Here is a 21,139-nt window from a genome sequence, read left to right on the forward strand (position 1 = left end):
AACATACTATTTGATTGAATGTATTATTGTACAGTACTATTAAAAAGTCCATATTACTGAATGATCCAAAAATGACTAATAAAAAGCCAATGCGTTATTACTTTTGACCATATCACACATCACTCTTATTCTTAATTTCCCTTTATGTCCTGCCTTTATGTAATATCCTCCAGAGAAAACAGGTGTCACTAGATGGATCTGTCCCTACTCCCTAGGCCTATACTAATCTGAAAATAGGAATGCACAGCACAAAAAAAATGTATTCAACAAAGACAATCACCCACACAATGTAACCTTTTCCAACACTGAAGCATGCATGAGAGCACCAGCTGATCCGGACGACTGTTTGATCATGCCCCCCGTAACCAAGGTGAGTAAGACCTTTAAACAAGTCAACATTCACAAGGCACCGGACCAAACAGAATACAAGGACGTTACAAGCATGACCGAGTCTGTAATACCAACATGTTTCAAGCAGACCCTGTGCCTAAGAACACTAAGGTAACCTGCCTAAATGACTACAGACTCGGATAAAAAGAACATCAATGTGAGAATGCTATTCACTCTGCAACTGGATCGTGGACTTCCTGACAGGCCACCCCCAGTTGGTAAGGGTAGGTAACAACACATCTGCCACACTGATCATCAACATGGGGGCCCCTCAGGGGTGCGTGCTCAGCCCCCTCCCAACTCCCTGTTCACCCACAACTGCATGGCCAAGCACGACTTCAACACCATCATTAAGTTTGCCAATGACACAACAGTGGTAGGCCTGATCACTGGCAACGATGAGACAGCCTATAGGGAGGAGGTCAGAGACCTGGTAGTGTGGTTCCAGGATAACAACCTCTCCTTCCCTCATTTGGCATGGCTCCTCAGATCCTCAAAAAGTTCTACAGCTACACCATCAAGAGAATCGTGACTGGTCGCATCACCGCCTTGTATGGCTACTGCTCGGCCTCTGACCGCAAGGCACTACAGTGGGTAGTGCGTACGACCCAGTACATCACTGGGGCCAAACTTTCAGCCATCCAGGACCTCTATAGCAGGCGGTGTCAGAGGAAGGCCCTAAAAATGGCCAAAGACTCCAGCCACCCTAGTCATAGACTGTTCTCTCTGCTACCGCACGGCAAGTGGTACTGGAGTGCCAAGTCTATGTCCAAAAGGCTTCTTAAAAGCTTCTACCCCCAAGCCATAAGACTCCTGAACAGCTCATCAAATGGCTACCTGGACTATTTGCATTGACCCCTCCCTCCCCCTCACTTTACTTCTACCTACATGTACATATTACTTCAAATACCTCAACTAACCTGTGCCCCCGCACATTGACACTGTATCGGTACCCCCTGTATATAGCCTCGTTACTGTTATTTTATTGTTGCTCTTTAATTATTTGTAAAACTGCATTGTTGGTTAAGGGTTGTAAAGTAGCATTTCACTCTAAGGTCTGTTGTATTTGGCGCATGTGACAAATAATATTTGATTTGATTTGTTATTTGTACCAATTTCGTCAACCTAGCAAATGTGCCAATTTAATTGCTTAATGTTTTTTCCCATGTTCACTCCAACAGTACAGATTGCAATCATTGTTATCACCATTTACATGTTTATTTATGCAATTCTTGTCATGCCAGGCACACATCCAGGCTCCATTTTAATGGGCCATTATTAGAGCTGGCAAAGGCGCAGATCAAACAAGCCAAATAAACACCCACAAATCCATTTCAGCAATGCTCGCTTTGTGGCAATTATTTCATCACTTTTAGCTCAATTCAGACTTTGATACTGTGACAGAATAGAATTGCAATAGCATGATGCTGAAATGGCTATTTATCATCGTTTGGGGACTGTTAAAAATCCTGACATTTTGGATATGTCCCCTGAAAGCTTTATGTACAGTTCATGAACTTTGTTCATAGTTCACTTTGATATGGCCATTGTGTTAGGTTTAGGGTTACAATTAGGGTTAGAATTAGGGTTTCATATGGTTGATGTGCGTGTGTATGTGTCTGCATCTGAGAGAGAGAGAGAGAGAGAGAGAGAGAGAGAGAGAGAGAGAGAGAGAGAGAGAGAGAGAGAGAGAGAGAGAGAGAGAGAGAGAGGGAGAAATTTAAGTTTTACACATTCAAATTGTCAAATAGTGTATTTGGTGTATTAGGGGAATGGATATTTTATCAAACTGAGGATGCAAGGGTTAAGTTACAGGGAACCATTATTTTCTCTTATAGACACACCCATCTTTATTACTGACTGTGAAAGAGTAGGACAACCTTGACATTCCCCCACACACGCTGTATGTCGCCTCCGGGAGATGGTCATTTTCCTCTCCATGCGAATAGGAGGAGCCCTCTGTTTTACCCGACTGTGTCACTAACGAAGAGGACAAGCCCAGGTGCTGAGGAGAGGGAAAGGGCGATAGGGGTGGTGTGGTTTCTGCAGGTAAACACTAGTAATCCCGAGCACAGAGAGGCAAGTGCGGAGTTTAGCCCACACCCAGCACGCTTGCGGACACCGTACGGATCCACCTGTGTTGTTGTATCTTCCATTTTCAGCAACCCGCGGGTGGGAAGCAGCCAATGCCAATGCGCTCTCGACTGTGGACCATGTTCGCAGGTCAGAGGATGCGTAAAAATGCGTAGTAACTGGAATAGCAGGTGCTGGAAGAAGGGCGTCCGACTGTCAACACGTCTAAACTGTGCGCATAGCGCCGAGCGCTGATGTTCAAACCATGGAGAAACAAGCTCTTGCAACGGCTCTTAGCTTGTCCATGAGCGTTATCTCTTTACTCTTGTTGGTCACCGCTATCTTCACCGACCATTGGTACGAGACAGACACCAGAAGGCATAAGGAGAACTGCGACAAGTATGGGTCGGATTCTAACGACCAGAAAAACAGGGAGATGCCTATATACCACTTGCCTCTTGTGGACAACGGCAACTCCAAACGGAACGTGGCGCTTATGAAGCCGATTCACGTCGGGAGTAGAGAGGAGGAATTACTTGAGAACTGGAGGGCAATACTGGGGATGGGGATTCTTGAGACGGAATGTGGGCGTCCGTTGTTCTCCACATATTCTGGACTCTGGAGAAAATGCTACTTTCAAGGCATGGACCGGGATATCGATAAACTCATATCAAAGGGTAAGTTTTAATGTGCACACTAAAAAGTGGGAGAAAAGAAAAACAGTTGTCAAATTTGCTGTCAGTAAACCGTGACTATAGGCAATGACTGTTTTGCATCCCTTTAATCGAGGTAGCTCCATCTGCGGTGATGATTCTGCATACGTGCATTGCGTCAAAACAAGGTTTATGACGGCTCATACACAAGGGCTCATGATTATACACGCCCAAACTAATTTCCAGGAACATTAATTGCTATTTCAAACTCATTACCAGTGCTTGCTTTAGTAGGCTATTATGATTTCTATAATTGTCGCATCATGATGAGGGTGCTGGGAAATTATAGCCTAATGATTTAGGTTATTAATAGGCTAATTTATGAGTTACATTTTTACATCTTTTTCCCTCTCATTTTCCCACAGTGGTAATCGTTGTAGACAGGCCTCGGAAATGTTTGTTTATGTTGTTATCCCAGTCAAATTGTCAATAGAGCCATCTATAGGGCTACAAAAGCTAAAGTGTTGATTGACTACACTTAGAAAAAAATATTCCAAAGGGTTATTTGTCTGTAGCCATAGGAGAACACCTTTTGATTCCAGTTAAACCCTTTTTGGTTCCAGGAAGAACAATGTTGGGTTCCATGTTAAACCCTCTGTGGAAAGGGTTTTTACATGGAACCAAAAATGGTTTTACTTGGAAGCAAAAGGGTTCTACCTGGAAGGGACAGCCTAAGAACCCTTTTAGGTTTTAGATATCACCTTTTTTTTTTACCCACAAAGAACCCCCTTTGAAGCCATTTTTTATTCTACAGGGAAAAGTGTTCAACATGGAATCCTACAGGGTTCTTAAGAACCTTCTCTATGGAAAAAAAGGAATCTAAAAGGTTTATTTGATTGAAAGTGTTATACCTACAACCATAAAGGGATCTCCTTAGGGAAACGCCAGAATATAACATTTTCTATAACTGAATTCATGCCCAATGTGCTGAAGTTCAAGTTCCTACAAAGGCTTTTTAAGGTTGAAACTCAAAAAGTCGATCGGGATGAAATGATAACTTTTCCACGTGGTGTCCAGTCCATCAAGATTAATGTCCTGATTTAGCCGGCGGTTAAATGTCACCGGAACTCACTTGCCACCTTGCATTTAAAATGGCTGAGGTGTCATGTGAAGGACCTCAAGCTTCAACACCTACCGTTTGATTTCTGTCAATGTGGATTTAATTTGATACCTGCTTCAACCTGTGAAGAATTGTGCCCATACACTCTTAGAAAATAGCGTTCCAAAAGTGTTCTTTGCGGAAGGTTAGGATTCTACCAAGAACCGTTTTGATCAGAAGAACCATTTTTGGAAGACATGATTCTTTGTAAGGCGAAGGTTTCTAACCTAGAACTTTTAATATCCTAAGAACCGTTTTTGGAAGAAAGGGTTATTTGATGATTGGAAGGCAAGAAGGATTCTTTGGAAGGCATGAAGGGTTCTACATAGAACCATATATACAGTGCATTAGGAAAGTATTCAGACCCCTTGACCTTTAACATTTTTTTTGTTACAGCCTTATTTTAAAATGAAATAGTTTTTCCCCCTCATCAATCTACACACAATACCACATAACGACAAAGCAAAAACAGGTTTTTAGACATTTTTGCAAAATACCATTGACTCAGTATTTTGGTGAAGAACCTTTGTCAGAGATTACAGCCTCGAGGCTTCTTAGAAATGACGCTACAAGCTTGGCACACCTGTATTTGGGGAGTTTCTCCCATTCTTCTCTGAAGATCCTCTCAAGCTCTGTCTGGTTGGTTGGGGAGCATCGCTGCACAGCTATTTCCAGGTGTCTCCAGAGATGTTCAATCGGGTTCAAGTCCAGGCTCTGGCTGGGCCACTCAAGGACATTCAGAGACATGTCCCGAAGTCACTCCTGCGTTGTCTTGGCTGTGTGCTTAGGGTCGTTGTCCTGTTGGAATATAAACCTTCACCCCAGTCTGAGGTCCAGAGTGCTATGGAGCAGGTTTTCATCAAGGATCTCTCTGTACTCTGCTTTGTACATTTTCCCTCGATCCTGACTAGTCTCCCAGTCCCTGCCACTGAAAAACATCCCCACAGCATGATGCTGCCACCACTATGCTTCACCATAGGGACTGTACCAGGTTTCCTCCAGGATGTGACGCCTGGCATTCAGGCAAAAGAGTTCAATCTTGGTTTCATCGGACCAGAGAATCTTGTTTCTCATGGTCTGAGAGTCCTTTAGGTGCATTTTTGGCAAACTTCAAGCGGGCTATCATGTGCCTTTTACTGAGGAGTGGCTTCCATCTGGCCACTCTACCATAAAGGCCTGATGGGTGGAGTGCTGCAGAGATGATTGTCCTTCTGGAAGGTTCTCCCATCTCCAGACAGGAACTCTGGAGCTCTGTCAGAGTGACCATCAGGGTTCTTGGTCACCTCGCTGACTAAGGCCCTTCTCCCCCGATTGCTCAGTTTGGCTAGGCAGCCAGCTCTAGGAAGAGTCTTGGTGGTTCCAAACTTCTTCCATTTAAGAATGATGGAGGCCACTGTGTTCTTGGGAACCTTCAATGCTGCAGACTTTTTTTGTGTACCCTTTCCTAGATCTGTGCCTCAACATAATCCTGTCTTGGACCTCTACAGACAATTCTTTTGACCTCATGGCTTGGTTTTTGATCTGACATGCACTGTCAACTGCAGGACCTTATATAGACAGGCGTGTAACTTTCCAAATCATGTCCAGTCAATTGAATTTACCACAGGTGGGCTTCAGTCAAGTTGTAGATACATCTCAAGGATGGTCAATGGAAACAGGGTGCACCTGAGCAAAATTTCGAGTCTCATAGAAAAGGGGCTGAATACTTACACTACCATTCAAAAGTTTGAGGTCACTTAGAAATGTCCTTATTTTTAAAAGAAAAGCAATTTGTTTGTCCATTAAAATAACATCAAATTGATCGGAAATACAGTGTAGACATTGTTAATGCTTTAAATTACTATTGTAGCTGGAAACAGCAGATTTGTTATGTAATATCTATGTAGGCATACAGAGGCCCATTATCAGCAACCACCATTCCTGTGCATTTGTGGGTTCAATTACTGGCTCAAAATGGCCAGAAACAAGTAACTTTCTTCTGAAACTCATCAGTCTATTCTTGTTCTGAGAAATGAAGGCTATTCCATGTGAGATTTTGCCAAGAAAATTAAGATCTCGTACAACGCAGTGTACTACTCACCTCACAGAACAGCGCAAACTGGCACTAACCAGAATAGAAAGAGGAGTGGGAGGCCCCAGTGCACAGCTGAGCAAGAGGACAAGTACATTAGAGTGTCTAGTTTGAGAAACAGACACCTCACAAGTCCTCAACTGGCAGCTTCATTAAATAGTACCCGCAAAAAAAACAGTCTCAATGTCAACAGTGAAGAGGCAACTCCGGGATGTTGGCCGCCTAGGCAGTTTCTCTGTCCAGTGTCTGTGTTCTTTTGCCCATCTTAATATTTTATTTTTACTGGCCAGTCTGAGATATGGATTTTTCATCGGAGGTGCGATCTAGAACCTAAAAGGGTTTTTCGGCTGTCCCCATAGGAGAAACCTTTGAAGAACCCTTTTTGGTTCCAGGTAGAATCAAAAAGGGAACCCAAAAAGGTTCTACCTGGAACCAAAAAAGGTTCTACACAGGCTCCCGGTGTCCGGTCTGGAGCGTGAAGTCACACACTGCTGGTTGGCTACTGCGTAGCAACCTCGCGGTGCCAGAAGCCCTTGTCTGGAAATCTATTGGATATAAGAGCAACGTCAACTTACCAACATTACAACCAGGAATACGACTTTCTCGAAGTGGATCCTCAGTTTGGACCACCACCCAGGACAATGGATCGGATCCCAGTAGGCAAACCAAAACAACGGCGCCGCAGGAGGGGCAGACGGAGCGGTCTTCTGGTCAGGCTCCGTAGTTGGGCACATCGCTCACCGCTCCCGAGCATACTACTCGCCAATGTCCAGTCTCTTGACAACAAGGTAGATGAAATTCGAGCAAGGGTTGCCTTCCAGAGAGACATCAGAGATTGTAACATTCTCTGTTTCACGGAAACATGGCTCACTCGGGATACCTTATCAGAGTCAGTACAGCCACCCGGTTTCTTCACGCATCGCACCGACAGAAACAAGCATCTCTCTGGTAAGAAGAAGGGCGGGGGTGTATGCCTTATGATTAACGAGTCGTGGTGTGATCACAACAACATACAAGAACTCAAGTCCTTTTGTTCACCTGACCTAGAATTCCTTACAATCAAATGCCGACCGCATTATCTAACAAGAGAATTCTCTTCGATTATAATCACAGCCGTGTATATCCCCCCCCCCTCCCCCCAAGCAGACACCTCAATGGCCCTGAAATAACTTCATTGGACTCTATGTAAACTGGAAACCATATATCCTGAGGCTGTATTTATTGTAGCTGGGGATTTTATCAAAGCTAATCTGAAAGGCTCCCTAAATTTTATCAGCATGTCGAATGCGCGACCCGGACTGGCAGCATTCTGGATAATTGCTACTCTAACTTCTGTGATGCATACAAAGCCCTCCCTCGCCCTCCTTTCGGGAAATCTGACCACGACTCCATTTTGTTGCTCCCAGCCTATAGACAGAAACTAAAACAGGAAATGCCTGTGCTCAGGTCTGTTCATCGCTGGTTCGAAGTTTGCTTCGATCACAGGGACTGGGATATGTTCCGGATAGCCTCAGACAACAACATTGATGTATACGCTGATTCAGTGAGCCAGTTTATTAGCAAGTGATGTTGTACCCACGGTGACTGTTAAAATCTTCCCCAACCAGAAACCGTGGATTGATGGCAGCATTCGCACAAAACTGAAAGAGTGAACCACTGCTTTTAATCATGGCAAGGCAACCAGAAACATGACCGAATACAAACAGTGTTGCTACTCCCTCCGCAAGGCAATCAAACAAGCTAAGCGTCAGTATAGAGACAAAGTAGAGTCGCGATTCAACGGCTCAGACACGAGACGTATGTGGCAGGGTCTACAGTCCAATCAACAGATTACAAAAAGAAAACTAGCCGCGTCGCTGACACCGACGTCTTCCTCCCAGGCAAATGAAACAACTTCTTTGCTCGCTTTGAAAACAATTCAGTGCCACTGACATGGCCCGCTACCAAAACCTGCGGGCTCTCCTTCACTGCGGCCAACGTGAGTAAAACATTTAAACGTGTTAACCCTTGCAAGGCTGCCGGTCCAGACGGCATCCCTAGCTGCGTCCTCAGAGCATGTGCAGACCAGCTGGCTAATGTGTTTACGGACATATTAAATCAATCCCTATCCCAGTCTGCTGTTCCCACATGCTTCAAGAGGGCCACCATTTTTCCTGTTCCCAAGAAAACTAAGGTAACTGAGCTACACGACTATCGCCCCGTAGCGCTCACTTCCGTCATCATGAAGTGCTTTGTGAGACTAGTCAAGGATCATATCACCTCCATCCTACCTGACACTCTAGACCCACTCCAATTTGCTTACCGCCCCAATATGTCCACAGATGACGCAATTGCAATCACACTGCACACTGCCCTAACCCATCTGGATAAGAGGAATACCTATGTAAGAATGCTGTTCATCAGCATTTAACACCGTAGTTCCCTCCAAACTCGTCATTAACTTCTTGGTGACAGGGGGCAGTATTTTCATGTCCGTATGAAATGCATGCACAAATTCAACTGCCTGCTACTCGTCCCCAGAAGATAAGATATGCATATTATTAGTATATTTGGATAGAAAACACTCTGAAGTTTCTAAAACTGTTTGAATCATGTCTGTGAGTATAACAGAACTTATTTAGCAGGCGAAACCCCGAGGACAAACCATTCAGATTTTTTTTTAGGTCACTCTCTTTTCAATGGCTTTTCATTGGGAATCCAGATTTCTAAGTGACCTTCTTGCAGTTCCTATCGCTTCCACTGGATGTCAACAGTATTTAGAAATGGGTTGAGGTTATTTCTTTGAATAATGAACAAGTACGGCCGTCTTGAATGAGGGTCACTTGAAGTGTACTGTTAGATAGAGGTGTGTGACCAGAAAGCATGCTTCAGTTTGTTTTCTTCCTTTATTGAACACACATCCCGTCTTCAATTGTATCGATTATTTACTTTAAAAAATACCTATGTTGTATTACAAATGTAGTTTGAAATGTTTTGGCAAAGTTTACAGGTAACTTTTGAGATATTTTGTAGTCATGTTGAGCAAGTTGGAACCAGTGTTTTTCTGGATCAAACACGCCAAATAAATTGACATTTTGGATATATATCGACGGAATTAATCAAACAAAAGGACCATTTGTGATGTTTATGGGACATATTGGAGTACCAACAAAAGAAGCTCGTCAAAGGTAAGGCATGAATTATATTTTTATTTCTACGTTTTGTGTTGCACCTGCAGGGTTGAAATATGGTTTCTCTGTTTGTTTACAGAGGTGCTACCCTCAGATAATAGCATCGTTTGCCTTCGCCGAAAAGCCTTTTTGAAGTCTGACATGTTGGCTGGATTCACATCAAGTCTAGCTTTAATTTGCTATCTTGCATGTGTGATTTAACGAAAGTTTGCTTTTTATAGTAATTTATTTGAATTTGGCGCTCTGCATTTTCCCTGGCTTTTGGCCAGGTGGGCGTCCCACATATCCCAGAGAAGTTAAGCGAGAAACCCTGGGTCTCGACCCCGCCCTGTGCAACTGGGTCCTGGACTTTCTGAGGACCGCCCCCAGGTGGTGAGGGTAGGAAACAACATCTCCACCCCGCTGATCCTCAACATTGGGGCCCCACAAGGGTGCGTTCTCAGCCTTCTCCAGTACTCCATGTTCACCCATGACTGCATGGCCATGCACGCCTCTACAGTGGTAGGCTTGATTACCAACAACGATGAGATGGCCTACAGGGAGGTGTTAAGGGCCCTCGGAGTGTGGTGTCAGGAAAATAACCTCACACTCAACGTCAACAAAACAAAGGAGATGATCATGGACTTCAGGACACAGCAGAGGAGCACCCCCCTATCCACATCGACGGGACAGTAGTGGAGAAGGTGGAAAGTTTTAAGTTCCTCGGCATACATATCACGGACAAACTGAAATGGTCCACCCACACAGACAGCGTGGTGAAGAAGGCGCAACAGCGCCTCTCCAACCTCAGGAGGCTGAATAGATTTGGCTTGTCACCGAAACCACTCACAAACCTTTACAGATGCACAATCGAGAGCATCCTGTCGGGCTGTATCACCGCCTGGTACGGCAACTGCTCTGCCCACAACCATATGGTCTGCACAACGCATCACCGGGGGCAAACTACCTGCCCTCCAGGACACCTACAGCACCCGATGTCACAGGATGCCCAAAAAGATCATCAAGGACAACAACCACCCGAGCCACTGCCTGTTCACCCTCGCTATCATCCAGAAGGCGAGGTTTGTACAGGTGCATCAAAGCTGGGACCAAGAGACTGAAAAACAGCTTCTATCTTAAGGCCATCAGACTGTTAAACAACCATTACTAACATTGAGTGGCTGCTGCCAACATACTGACTCAAATCTCTAGCCACTTTAATAATGAAACAATTAGATGTAATAAGTGTATCACTAGTCACTTTAAACAATGCCACTTTATATAATATTTACATATCCTACATTACTCATCTCATATGTATATACTGTATTTTATACCATCTACCGCATGGCCATCACTCATCCATATAGTTATATGTACATATTCTTATTCATTCCTTTACACTTGTGTGTATAAGGTAGTTGTTGTGAAATTGATAGATTACTCATTACTGCACGGTTGGAACTAGAAGCACAAGCATTTCGCTACACTCGCATTAACATCTGCTAACCATGTGTATGTGAGCAATACAATTTGATTTCATTTGACAAACCAAGATATATAATTAAATCTGAATCCATTATGACTTCTACATTTGTTGTCACACAGGACCACGTGCTGACACAGACCAATCACGGCCGGAAGGCTACGAGGAGGCAGTTGACTCGCTCAGGCAGGATGAAAACGACTACATCGACCATGATCCTTTGCTAGTTACGGCCACTTTCACCATGATCCTCAGCTATTTTTTTGGGGGCCATTCAGCACCATTCAGCACCATTCAGCAATATGGCGTGCTTAAAATTAAAATACTTCCGAATTCATGTGCCAATCGGGAGTTTTCCATAGGAATACGTGGATGACGTCAGCGCTATCACTATCTACTGATTTTATTGTCTATGGTTCTTACCTGGAACCAAAAAGGGTGCTCCTATGGGGACCATCGAAGAACAATTTTGGAACCCTTTTTTCTAAGAGTGTATAGGGAATAGGGTGCCATTTGGGACACAGCCAGGGACTGCGAGCAGAGCTACTCATATCTATGCAAAGGCACGGAGTGTTGGCTAGTGTAAATAAACACACAACCTCCCAACTCTCTGAGCGTGAGATGCAGATATTCAGTTCGCAGCCTCATACGCCTCACGCTCACAGTGAGAGATCAAACACAGGTGTGAGCGCTCACTTCAAAGTGCCCGCTCAATATGCACATATTGATGTTTCATCATTTCTAGATGTGGACCACAAGACGGATCTACAATGATTCCTATGATACGTCTTTTGAATGTGTGTAAAGATTTTGAATAAAAAGTGTTTTAAAGAGCATCAGCGATTCATTTGATGGGAAACTGTTTAGATTTTGTCCCACCACTTCAAGTTGTGGGAGCTCAGCCGGAAATAAGGACAGAAGTTCAAAGAGTAATAATAATAATACAAAACTAGAAACACTAACAGCACACAGACATGAAACTGAAACAAAAAACAATGACGCCTGGGGAAGGAACCAAAGGGAGTGACATATACAGGGAAGGTAATCAGGGAAGTGATGGAGTCCAGGTGAGTCTGATGACGCACAGCTGCATGTAACGATGGTGACAAGTGTGCGCCATAACGAGCAGCCTGGTGACTTAGAGGCCTGAGAGGGAGCACACTTGACAGTAACCTCTCCCCGATGCGCGGCGCCAGCCGCAGGTTGCCGACCAAAATGATGATCCCGGGGATCAGGAGCAGACCGGTCACCTCTGCTGAGGCGCGGGAAACCAGTCAGTCCGGCTGAGAAGCGGGAGCATGGCAATCTAGAGCGCCGGAGAGAGCATATGTGAAGGTACCCCTCGCCTGACAGACCGGCTGAGGCAGGGGAGACTGGCAATCTGGCTGAGGCATGAGAGCCTGACGAGCCAGTGGGAGTCTGGCGATCCGTTGAAGGCATGAAAGCCTGTAGCAGGGGAGCCTGGTGATCTGTCTGAGGCATAAGAGCCTGTAGCGGCTCCCGGACCCGACGTCATTCCCACCAAACAAAATAAAAACACTCCCTGATACTTCCCTTAGGTGAGGAGTCATTCTGCAACGATGTGCGCTGGGAGTCGGGAAGCAAGTTCAGGGAGTGAGTGTTTTAATAAATAAACATAACATAAAACAACGCACAGACTAAACACTGGAACAGAAACATTGACGCCTGGGAAAGGGAGTGACATATACAGGGAAGGTAATCAGGGAAGTGATGGAGTCCAGGTGAGTCTGATGACGCGCAGGTGCGTGTAACGATGGTGACAGGTGATCGCCACAACGAGCAGGCTGGTGACCTAGAGACCGGAGAGGGAGCACAGGTGACAACTGTACTCTCATATAAGAAAGAGACAACATTTTACAGTAGCTCACCTTTAGAGACACCGTAACATCAGCAAAGGTAACTTTGTAACAATTTATAGGCAGCCTTTATAAAGGTACCTTTTCTAAACGGCTTATAACAGTTATTTAATAATTTGTAAATGCATTATAAACAAATGAAAAAGGGTACCTTATAAAGTGTTACTGAGAACTCACTATGTAAAACTGTCTAAACCTGTCCAGTTTGGAAAGATAACAAAATAGGCAACAGCACAGGCCAAGTTAAAATAATTTGTCCTGCATATATTTGATTACTATACCAATTCAACTCTACAGTATACCTAGGCCTGCCATGCGCGTAAGGGAAACTGGACAACCCATTGGTTGCCATGTTAGCCATTGCATGGAAATTACAAGAGCTCAAATGTCACAGTTTGAGGCAGTTGATGACGTTAAAGAGAAATATTGAGTATTGCCCTTTACAATGTGACCTGACACATCAAATGTATAACACTGTTATAAGCATTCCCTGTATAATATGCAATGCCTGGTTTATGACACACAAGGATCCCAACCCTTTTTTCAATTTTCACATCAAATTACATACCCAAATCTAACTGCCTGTAACTCAGGACCTGAAGGAAGGATATTCAAATTATTGATATCATTTAAAAGAGAACACTTTGAAGTTTGTGGAAATGTGAAAATAATGTTGGAAAATATAACACATTAGATCTGGTAAAAGATAAGGCCATAATGTATTATTCCAGCCATTATTTGAACCATTGCTTATCTGTTCAAAATGTTGTATAAAGACTGCCCAAATGTGCCTAATTGTTTTATGAATACATTTTCAAGTTCATAATTGTGCACTCTCCTCAAACAATAGCATGGTATTCTTTCACTGTAATAGCTACTGTATATTGGACAGTGCAGTTGGATTAACAAGAATTTAAGCTTTCTTCACATATCAGATATGTCTATGTCCCGGGATTTGTTTTTGTTACTTACAACCTCATGCTAATTACATTAGCCTATGTTAGCTCAACCATCGTGAGGGGGGCACACCGATCCCATAGAGGTTAACGATCACTGACATAAAGCTGTTATGACATTAAAAGTTAAATGAAACTTTTATACAGTAAATGATTATAAACCATTATAATATGGCAGTATGCCATATACATCTTATGGTAACTTCAAGTAAAGACCTGTAAGTAGAGCAACGATTTTACATAACAAAAGTCATACGTACTAATGTTAAAACGTAGAGCTTTTTAGTAATCCATTCTCTCTACAGGTATTGCGGACCGATGCACAACTGTCAAGTACCATTTCTCTCAGCCTATTCGGCTTCGAAACATCCCGCTCAACCTGACGAGAACCATTCAGCAAGATGAATGGCATCTCTTACGTATGTATTGCAGTCCCAGAACCATCAGCAATAAAACCGCTAGCATGGCTAGCTGTTTTTTATAGAGAGAAATAGTAATGGTGTCTTTTTTTAGGAACTAAAGGAGGCTAACTGCAACATGGCTCGTTGGCCAAAGCCTATGGGGAACCTATGGGGAACTGTAAGAGATCTTATACGTTTTGTTCTATGAGATCATCTTCCTCAGCTAATGTCACTTTGTGAATTTTTAAGCATTTATGTAATCAAAACAAGCACATATAGCACATAAATACTTTAGAATTCATAAAGGTAATGTAAACTGACTGATATTATCTCATAGAAGAAAACATATAAGATCTCCTAAGCATGTGTTTACTTCAGATCTTATTCTCAGAGTTTATCCTATAATCCCATTCATTTCCTCCATAGCAATGCCCAACGAACCAGAGGTAGAAAATGCTAGCTCATTTCCGGTTTGGTCTGAGCCAAAAGTCTCTTGAACAATGGTTAGATGGTCTTGGTGTGGTGTGAGAAGTTTGATTCCAGGTGCCCTACAACTGATCTATGTCGGTGTCTGCGGTGGGATAGTCTGACATCTGTCATGCGTAGTGTTAGGGTCCTTTAAGATGAGCTTTTCCAGGTAGTGGTTGGTGCAAAAAAACATAGCGACCCTCACTTTCATCTTACGGATTTGGAGCAAATTTCTACCACCATCTTTACTCAAACAATATCATTGTATTCCTACCCATATTATTTCCATTATTTATAGAGGAAATGTTTTACTGTTACTTGCTCTTCCCATCCCTTGTATTATGTGTTTTTTTTTTTGTATAAATAGTTACATGTTTTGTATGTGTGTTTTTTAAGTCTGTTTTTCAGTGCTCAGTACTGTAGACTAAAGGTTCTGTCTGTTGTGTCTAGGTTTGATAATGAAATAACAGTGGAAGTCCAAATCCCAGTGCTCCATATTCATTTGGCTTCATGCTGTGGAACCTTTAGAACCTTCAGACAACCATAGTGATCTCTTCAGAGAACCATGATCTGTAATAAAGCTAATACTGTACCCACATGCTGAATATGTTAAGCTAACCTTTCGAAGCTAGCATTCCTACTCCAGTGTCTGACCCCTGATGATCGGATTACTACATGGTTATAGAAAATGTTCACGGGGAGGAAGTAAATGTCAGCTTGTAAAAGAAAAACATATTAACTCCACACAGTCTTATTATTACTGCACAACTAGTCTGAGGAAGAACATTCATCAAAGTCAAAATGTGATTGGTTTTCTTTGTCTGCCTGCCACCTTTAGACAGTGTTTGCATCCGAAATGGCACCCTATTCCCTATTAAGTGCACTACTTTTGCGTGCACAGTTGTTCCCTATTAAGTGCATAGGGTGTTATTTGGGACGTTACCAGTGTTTTTCCTGTTCGAGTTTGATCCTGTGTTAGGATACTGAAACTCGATCTGACAAATGTATGAGATGCAGAGTAGGCCTACATTTGGGGGGTGGGGGGAGTATACTATCGGATATGTGATTTATGATCAATGTGTCATAATGTTGCTACAGTATAGTTGCAGGAATTTAATATTTCCATTTACATATCCCGCTATAACACTGTTGTGTGTTGAGTGACATAATGCTTGCCATAACGTGTACTGAAAAACAAGGCACAATGCTGTCACGATGCATTAAGGAAATCATTCAAATTCACCTATTTTTAACAGTCGTTGCTGGCCATTTTACGTTATGACAGGCATCATGTCATTCTTATGACAGGGTTGTAACAAATGTAGGACAGGGGAGACAAAATGCAAAGTATTACCTAATAAAAACAAATGTTTCCCGTGGTTGTTTGGAGACTGTTGAGGGGTAGCATGAGCGGGTTTACTAGGGGGTGGTTGTCATGGAAATGTTGGTGTGTGCGTGTGTGCTAATGTTTTCACTTGTGTGTGTGTGTGTACACTTTGTGTTTGTCTGTGTGTGTGTGTGTGTGTGCTTATGTGTTCGCTTTTGTGTATGCTGGTGTCTGTATCTTTGTGTACTTGCTTGTGTGTGTGTGTGCTATGTTTATATGTGTGTGTGTGTGTGTCTCAGATCTGCGGCGAATCACGGCGGGGTTCCTTGGGATGGCGGCCGCCGTTTTGCTGTGTGGCAGCATTGTGGCCACAGTGGGCTTCTTTTGGGAGGAGAGCCTCACCCAGCACGTCTCCGGCCTGCTCTTCCTCATGGCAGGTACAAAGCCTGCCAACTACCAACACCCTACCTCTCCTATGTGTGTGTGTGTTAGAGAGAGAAAGAGAGAGATATAGAGAGAGAGACATCGATATAGAGAGAGTGTGTGCTTCTCTTTCCCTTTCATTGTTGGTTTCAACTTTTGTCTCTCTGTGCCTCTTTTACAACAGCTCTATATCTCTATCTTTAGTTTTCTCCCCCTTTGTCTCTCTCTCTCTCTCTCTCTCTCTCTCTCTCTCTCTCTCTCTCTCTCTCTCTCTCTCTCATCCAAATCTTCCTCACAACTGTTCATCAAACACATACAGTAAAGGCTCTTTTTTAGCAGAATTTGTAAATGCCTAATGGATACAGATGCATTCGTAAAACCTTACAGACAGGTGTTAATATGCATAATAAAACATGCCATAGCCATTCATAATAGCTAATCGCTACAAACAGGAGACTACTTCAATGGTTGTATGCAAACATTCCTTTAACATATTTATAACATTACACAATAGGGCGGCTCATTTTTCATTTCAGTTGAGTTTTAGATTTCCTTTCAACTTGTGTTTTTTTGTTTATTTATTGATGTTATACTCATGAATTGTCATTCCATGCAGATGGTTATTAAAGTGGCAATTCGGGATTGGTACATCCATTTTTAGACGTTTTAATGAATAATATATAGCCATTGATTCTTGAAGAATATAACTTGTAAATGTCTCCTGATTTTACTTCAACTGTCTAGCCTGTCCTTTGTTGTTATTTGAATCCTGTATGACCTCTTTGATAAAAATCTTGGAGCTAAAAATGTGTCCCCTCCAGGGATATTCTGCACCATCTCCTTGTGCACCTACGCCGCCAGCGTCTCCTACGACCTCTCCCGGAACCCACCATTCATCTATGGACTGCCCGGCGACGTGGACCATGGTTACGGCTGGTCCATCTTCTGCGCCTGGGTCAGCCTGGGACTTACTGTGGCATCGGGCTGCCTCTGCACCACCTACCCCTTCTTCAGCCAAACCAAGGCCCTGCACTCCAAAACCGCCCGGGAGTCCTCGGTATGAGCGTTATGAGCAGGTTGAGAGAATCGTGCGCCCCCTGTAGATTTGGAGGATCTAGGAAGACCAATATAACAGGAGGTGTTTTATTTGTACGAAACCAGAGATGAAACATAGTTTCCACAGTGAGATATGAGAATCTTGTTGGTCTTTTTTGTAGACTCTCGCCATCCTTATCGAGGTGTTATGGAAGGTGCAGCTGTTAGAATGTGTTATGTGTGTGTTTGTAAGTGCACACAGGCAAACTCACACATACATATGGACCTACACATGTGTACACAAGCACACACACAGTCTCTCTCTCTCTCTCTCTCTCTCTCTCTCTCTCTCTCTCTCTCTCTCTCTCTCTCTCTCTCTCTCTCTCTCTCTCTCTCTCTCTCTCTCTCTCTCTCTCTCTCTCTCTCTCTCTCTCTCTCTCTCTCTCTAAGATATGGAGAACAATATGAGAGTGAATAACATGAAACGATGCAAATACCCACACAGGCATACCACACACAAAAAACATGTGTGTATATATTAGCATATATACGAAAAAAAGGTAGAATTCTTTAGGGTGGTTTGGTAAGATTGAATCAAATGGACATTGTATAAAACTACTAGTATCACTTTAAAAGCAAGAACCCTCCTTTTTTTCAGATGTAAGTGATATATTTTCTAAACTCTTAAGTACAAAACTCTAAACTGATAGCATGTGTAATGCCCCCTATCTTATGTCCAGAACCTTTGATTGTGCATTCATTGGGGTTTCACATCTTTGTTTTCCATTAAATACCATGAGCACATTTTGGTTAGCCACCAATACATCAGATAATGATCGGCTCACCATGTAGTCATTTTAACTACTATTTTCAGTTGTTGTTCTTTTCAATCACTTTCGTGCAATTTTCACTGGTATGTGGTACATTTTCACGACAAGCACAAAAATCAAAACAGATCATCACAATCGTCCCTGTTTCAAAACTCACATTTGCAATTGACTGAGAAAAACAAACAAAAAAAGTCACATGTTCACTGCACCAAATCACTTTTTTGGGGGGGTTACATAATCAATCTAAGTGTCTGCTTTTCAAAATGCAATATTCACTTTACTTTTGATATGAGTTTCTTGTCATTTGTTAACAATGCAATTATCTATCACTTAATCAAACTGCTCAAAACTGATAACTACTGAGCCACAAGTATGTACTGCCTAGTTAACGTATATAGTTTGATAACTGTTGAACACTGTAAATGTCTATATTTTTTTACCTAAATGTAGCAATTTGACATCAATTTATGTTGGAAGGTAAAAGCATATGGATGTGACTGTAAATACTACATCATCATTCTCCATCAGCCAGTGTGCTTTCAAAACTGTTCTTTTTGAAGTGCTGAATAGAAAGAATACTAGATGGTAAATATATATTTTCCATACAGTATTTGACTCTAACTTGACATACCATTTTTTTTAAACAATTTGTATCCAATGGCAGGTTGTGAGCACGTTGAGAAATATGTCAGTTTAACGGTTTCATAATCCGTATACAGCACACGTGTAGGACAAATCATCACAAATAGGGATATTGTAAAGCAGTTGGCTACTGTAAAAACGTAGTAAGGGCGTTGTGTGCTATTTCTGCCGCATGCAACATTGTGAAAGATCACCATTTTCTACGTGACTTGTCAACTAATACAGTATCGTCTGTCGCTCTGTTTGAAATTCGTCAGCTTACAATGTACAAATGAAATTCAGATGATGAGTGAAATATATTATTATACACAATACAGGTATTTCAACACTACACTATCATTCCAAATGGTAGCACACAGAGTGACTCTTTCCATTTGGTCCTATTGGAGGACACTGGCTGATGGAGAATGATGTAGTATTTATAGTCACATCCAGGATTTGGATTTACCTTACAACATAAATTGATGTCAAACTGATACATTTATGAGGTAAAAAAAAATATAGAAATGTACAGTGTTCAGCAGTTATCGAACTGTATACGTAAAGTAGGCATTACATCATTTTGGTTCAGTAGTTATCAGTTTTGAGCAGATTTATTAAGTGATAGATAGTTGTATTCTTAACAAATTATAAGAAAATCATATAACAAAATGAAGGGAATATTGCATTTTGAAAAGCAGGTACTTAGATTGACTATATATCCAAATTGAAAGAGTGATTTGATGCAGTAACTTTGTGAATTTGTTTGTTGTACTCAGTCAATTGAAAATGTGCTTAGAGTTTTGAAACATGAGCCATTTTAATGATCTGTTTAGATTTTTGTGCTTGTTGTGAAAATGTACCACATACTTGTGAAAATTGCACCAAAGGGTTTGAAAAAAATGTCATCCACAGCCTATGACATTCTGACGGATTCTATTGGTAATTTTAGTTGTGGCAATCGAATTGTACAACGTTTTTAGTGAACCTATTAACCAGTCCCTTCCCAAACAGATGAGGCATAATCACTAATCATTTCAAAATGTGTGCCAGACTGTGAGAAGAATACTGACAATGATAGGCGAAGGACGACAGGGATTGTTGCTGACAAAGTTGAGGAAAGTCATTTTTCTCACTCGTGGACACAAATGGTGCACGATTCAACATTGGAATGTGAAAACAGTAGAAACTGGATGAGATAATGTTGACACACCGCTTGAATGGATGTAAGACTTTTGTGTTGGAACGTCATCACACATGTTCTGAGCAGCCAACAGTGAGGGGTGGGCCCTGAAAGTTACATGCTGCCCCATGGAATGGCCAGCTTTCGCAACGACTCTTATCTGACCTGGAAGACTTGTAGGGACCTTGAATGGCTTGTGGGGACATTAAATGGCTTGTGTGGACTTTGCAGGTTATGTATGTTCAACTCAACATGCTGTGTCAGAAGCAGAGCAGCAATTCTGAGATGGTACATTGAGCTTCAAGTCTTCTATATTGACATTTAAATCGAGCTGTAAATAAAATATGATCAACAAGAACGTGTCTAAAGAGTTTATGACATGCCTTATGTTGAGCTTTGTCTCTGTGTGTTACCTGTGTTACAAAGGCCTGCATGATGCCGTTATAATGCACTTTCATGACCCCCTTATAATGTTATATCACAATGATCCTTCATGCACTCATGACAAAGTCTTGTCAGTATACCATTGTAGCACATCAGAGCATGGTTAAACTACTAGAACCAAGAGGTCTTGAGCAGTATTGCCATAATCATCTATGTTGGGAGCTGGGAACGGCACTGTGTGCAACGCTGTTCAGTGTCTAAGGAGCTGAAATCAGCAATCAGCTGTCTTCTATTTTTACCTCAAATTGCAGTACTGTCCATGGTTCTGAAACATTATTTACGTGTGCACTGTTATAATTGCCTGATTTAGGATTAGCACAGGTTAGATATAAGTTCTTTAATTTTACCTGCTGCTTTCTCAATAGTCACCACATCAGGCTCAAGATCACTCAAGATCACTTTGAAATGTCCGAAGGATGATGGCAAATGCCTTCAAAACCTCCCACTAGGGGCGGTGGGCTTGGGTTTTGCTAGGTCATTGTGGACGGGGGTGGCAGATGGGCGTAATCTCATGACTCCGGATCTGAAGGTTGCATGTTTAATCCCAGTGGAACACACTCATTTTTTAAATAGTTTTCCGTATTCCAAACACT

At 42.3% G+C, this 21,139-nt stretch overlaps 1 protein-coding gene across 1 annotated transcript; it reads left to right on the forward strand.

Moving 5' to 3' along the window:
• Positions 1 to 1,644: 1,644 nt before the first annotated feature.
• Positions 1,645 to 20,460, forward strand: LOC118389103 (transmembrane protein 178A). The gene is made up of 4 exons (XM_035778850.2): positions 1,645 to 3,140; positions 14,120 to 14,233; positions 16,310 to 16,447; positions 17,255 to 20,460. Exons 1-4 carry the CDS (start codon positions 2,729 to 2,731, stop codon positions 17,494 to 17,496), a joined length of 906 nt encoding a protein of 301 aa, XP_035634743.1. The 5' UTR covers positions 1,645 to 2,728; the 3' UTR covers positions 17,497 to 20,460.
• Positions 20,461 to 21,139: the final 679 nt, after the last annotated feature.

This window comes from Oncorhynchus keta, chromosome 10 (assembly GCF_023373465.1).
Source record: "Oncorhynchus keta strain PuntledgeMale-10-30-2019 chromosome 10, Oket_V2, whole genome shotgun sequence".
Classification (NCBI taxonomy): Eukaryota; Metazoa; Chordata; class Actinopteri; order Salmoniformes; family Salmonidae; genus Oncorhynchus; species Oncorhynchus keta.

Excerpts from the sequence above, each read along its gene's own strand:
- LOC118389103 (XM_035778850.2), top strand. The coding sequence starts at position 2,729 with ATGGAGAAACAAGCTCTTGCAACGGCTCTTAGCTTGTCCATGAGCGTT. Across the intron at positions 3,141-14,119 it reads CGATAAACTCATATCAAAGG|GTATTGCGGACCGATGCACA; the intron begins GTAAGTTTTAAT and ends TTCTCTCTACAG. Across the intron at positions 16,448-17,254 it reads CCTGCTCTTCCTCATGGCAG|GGATATTCTGCACCATCTCC; the intron begins GTACAAAGCCTG and ends TGTCCCCTCCAG.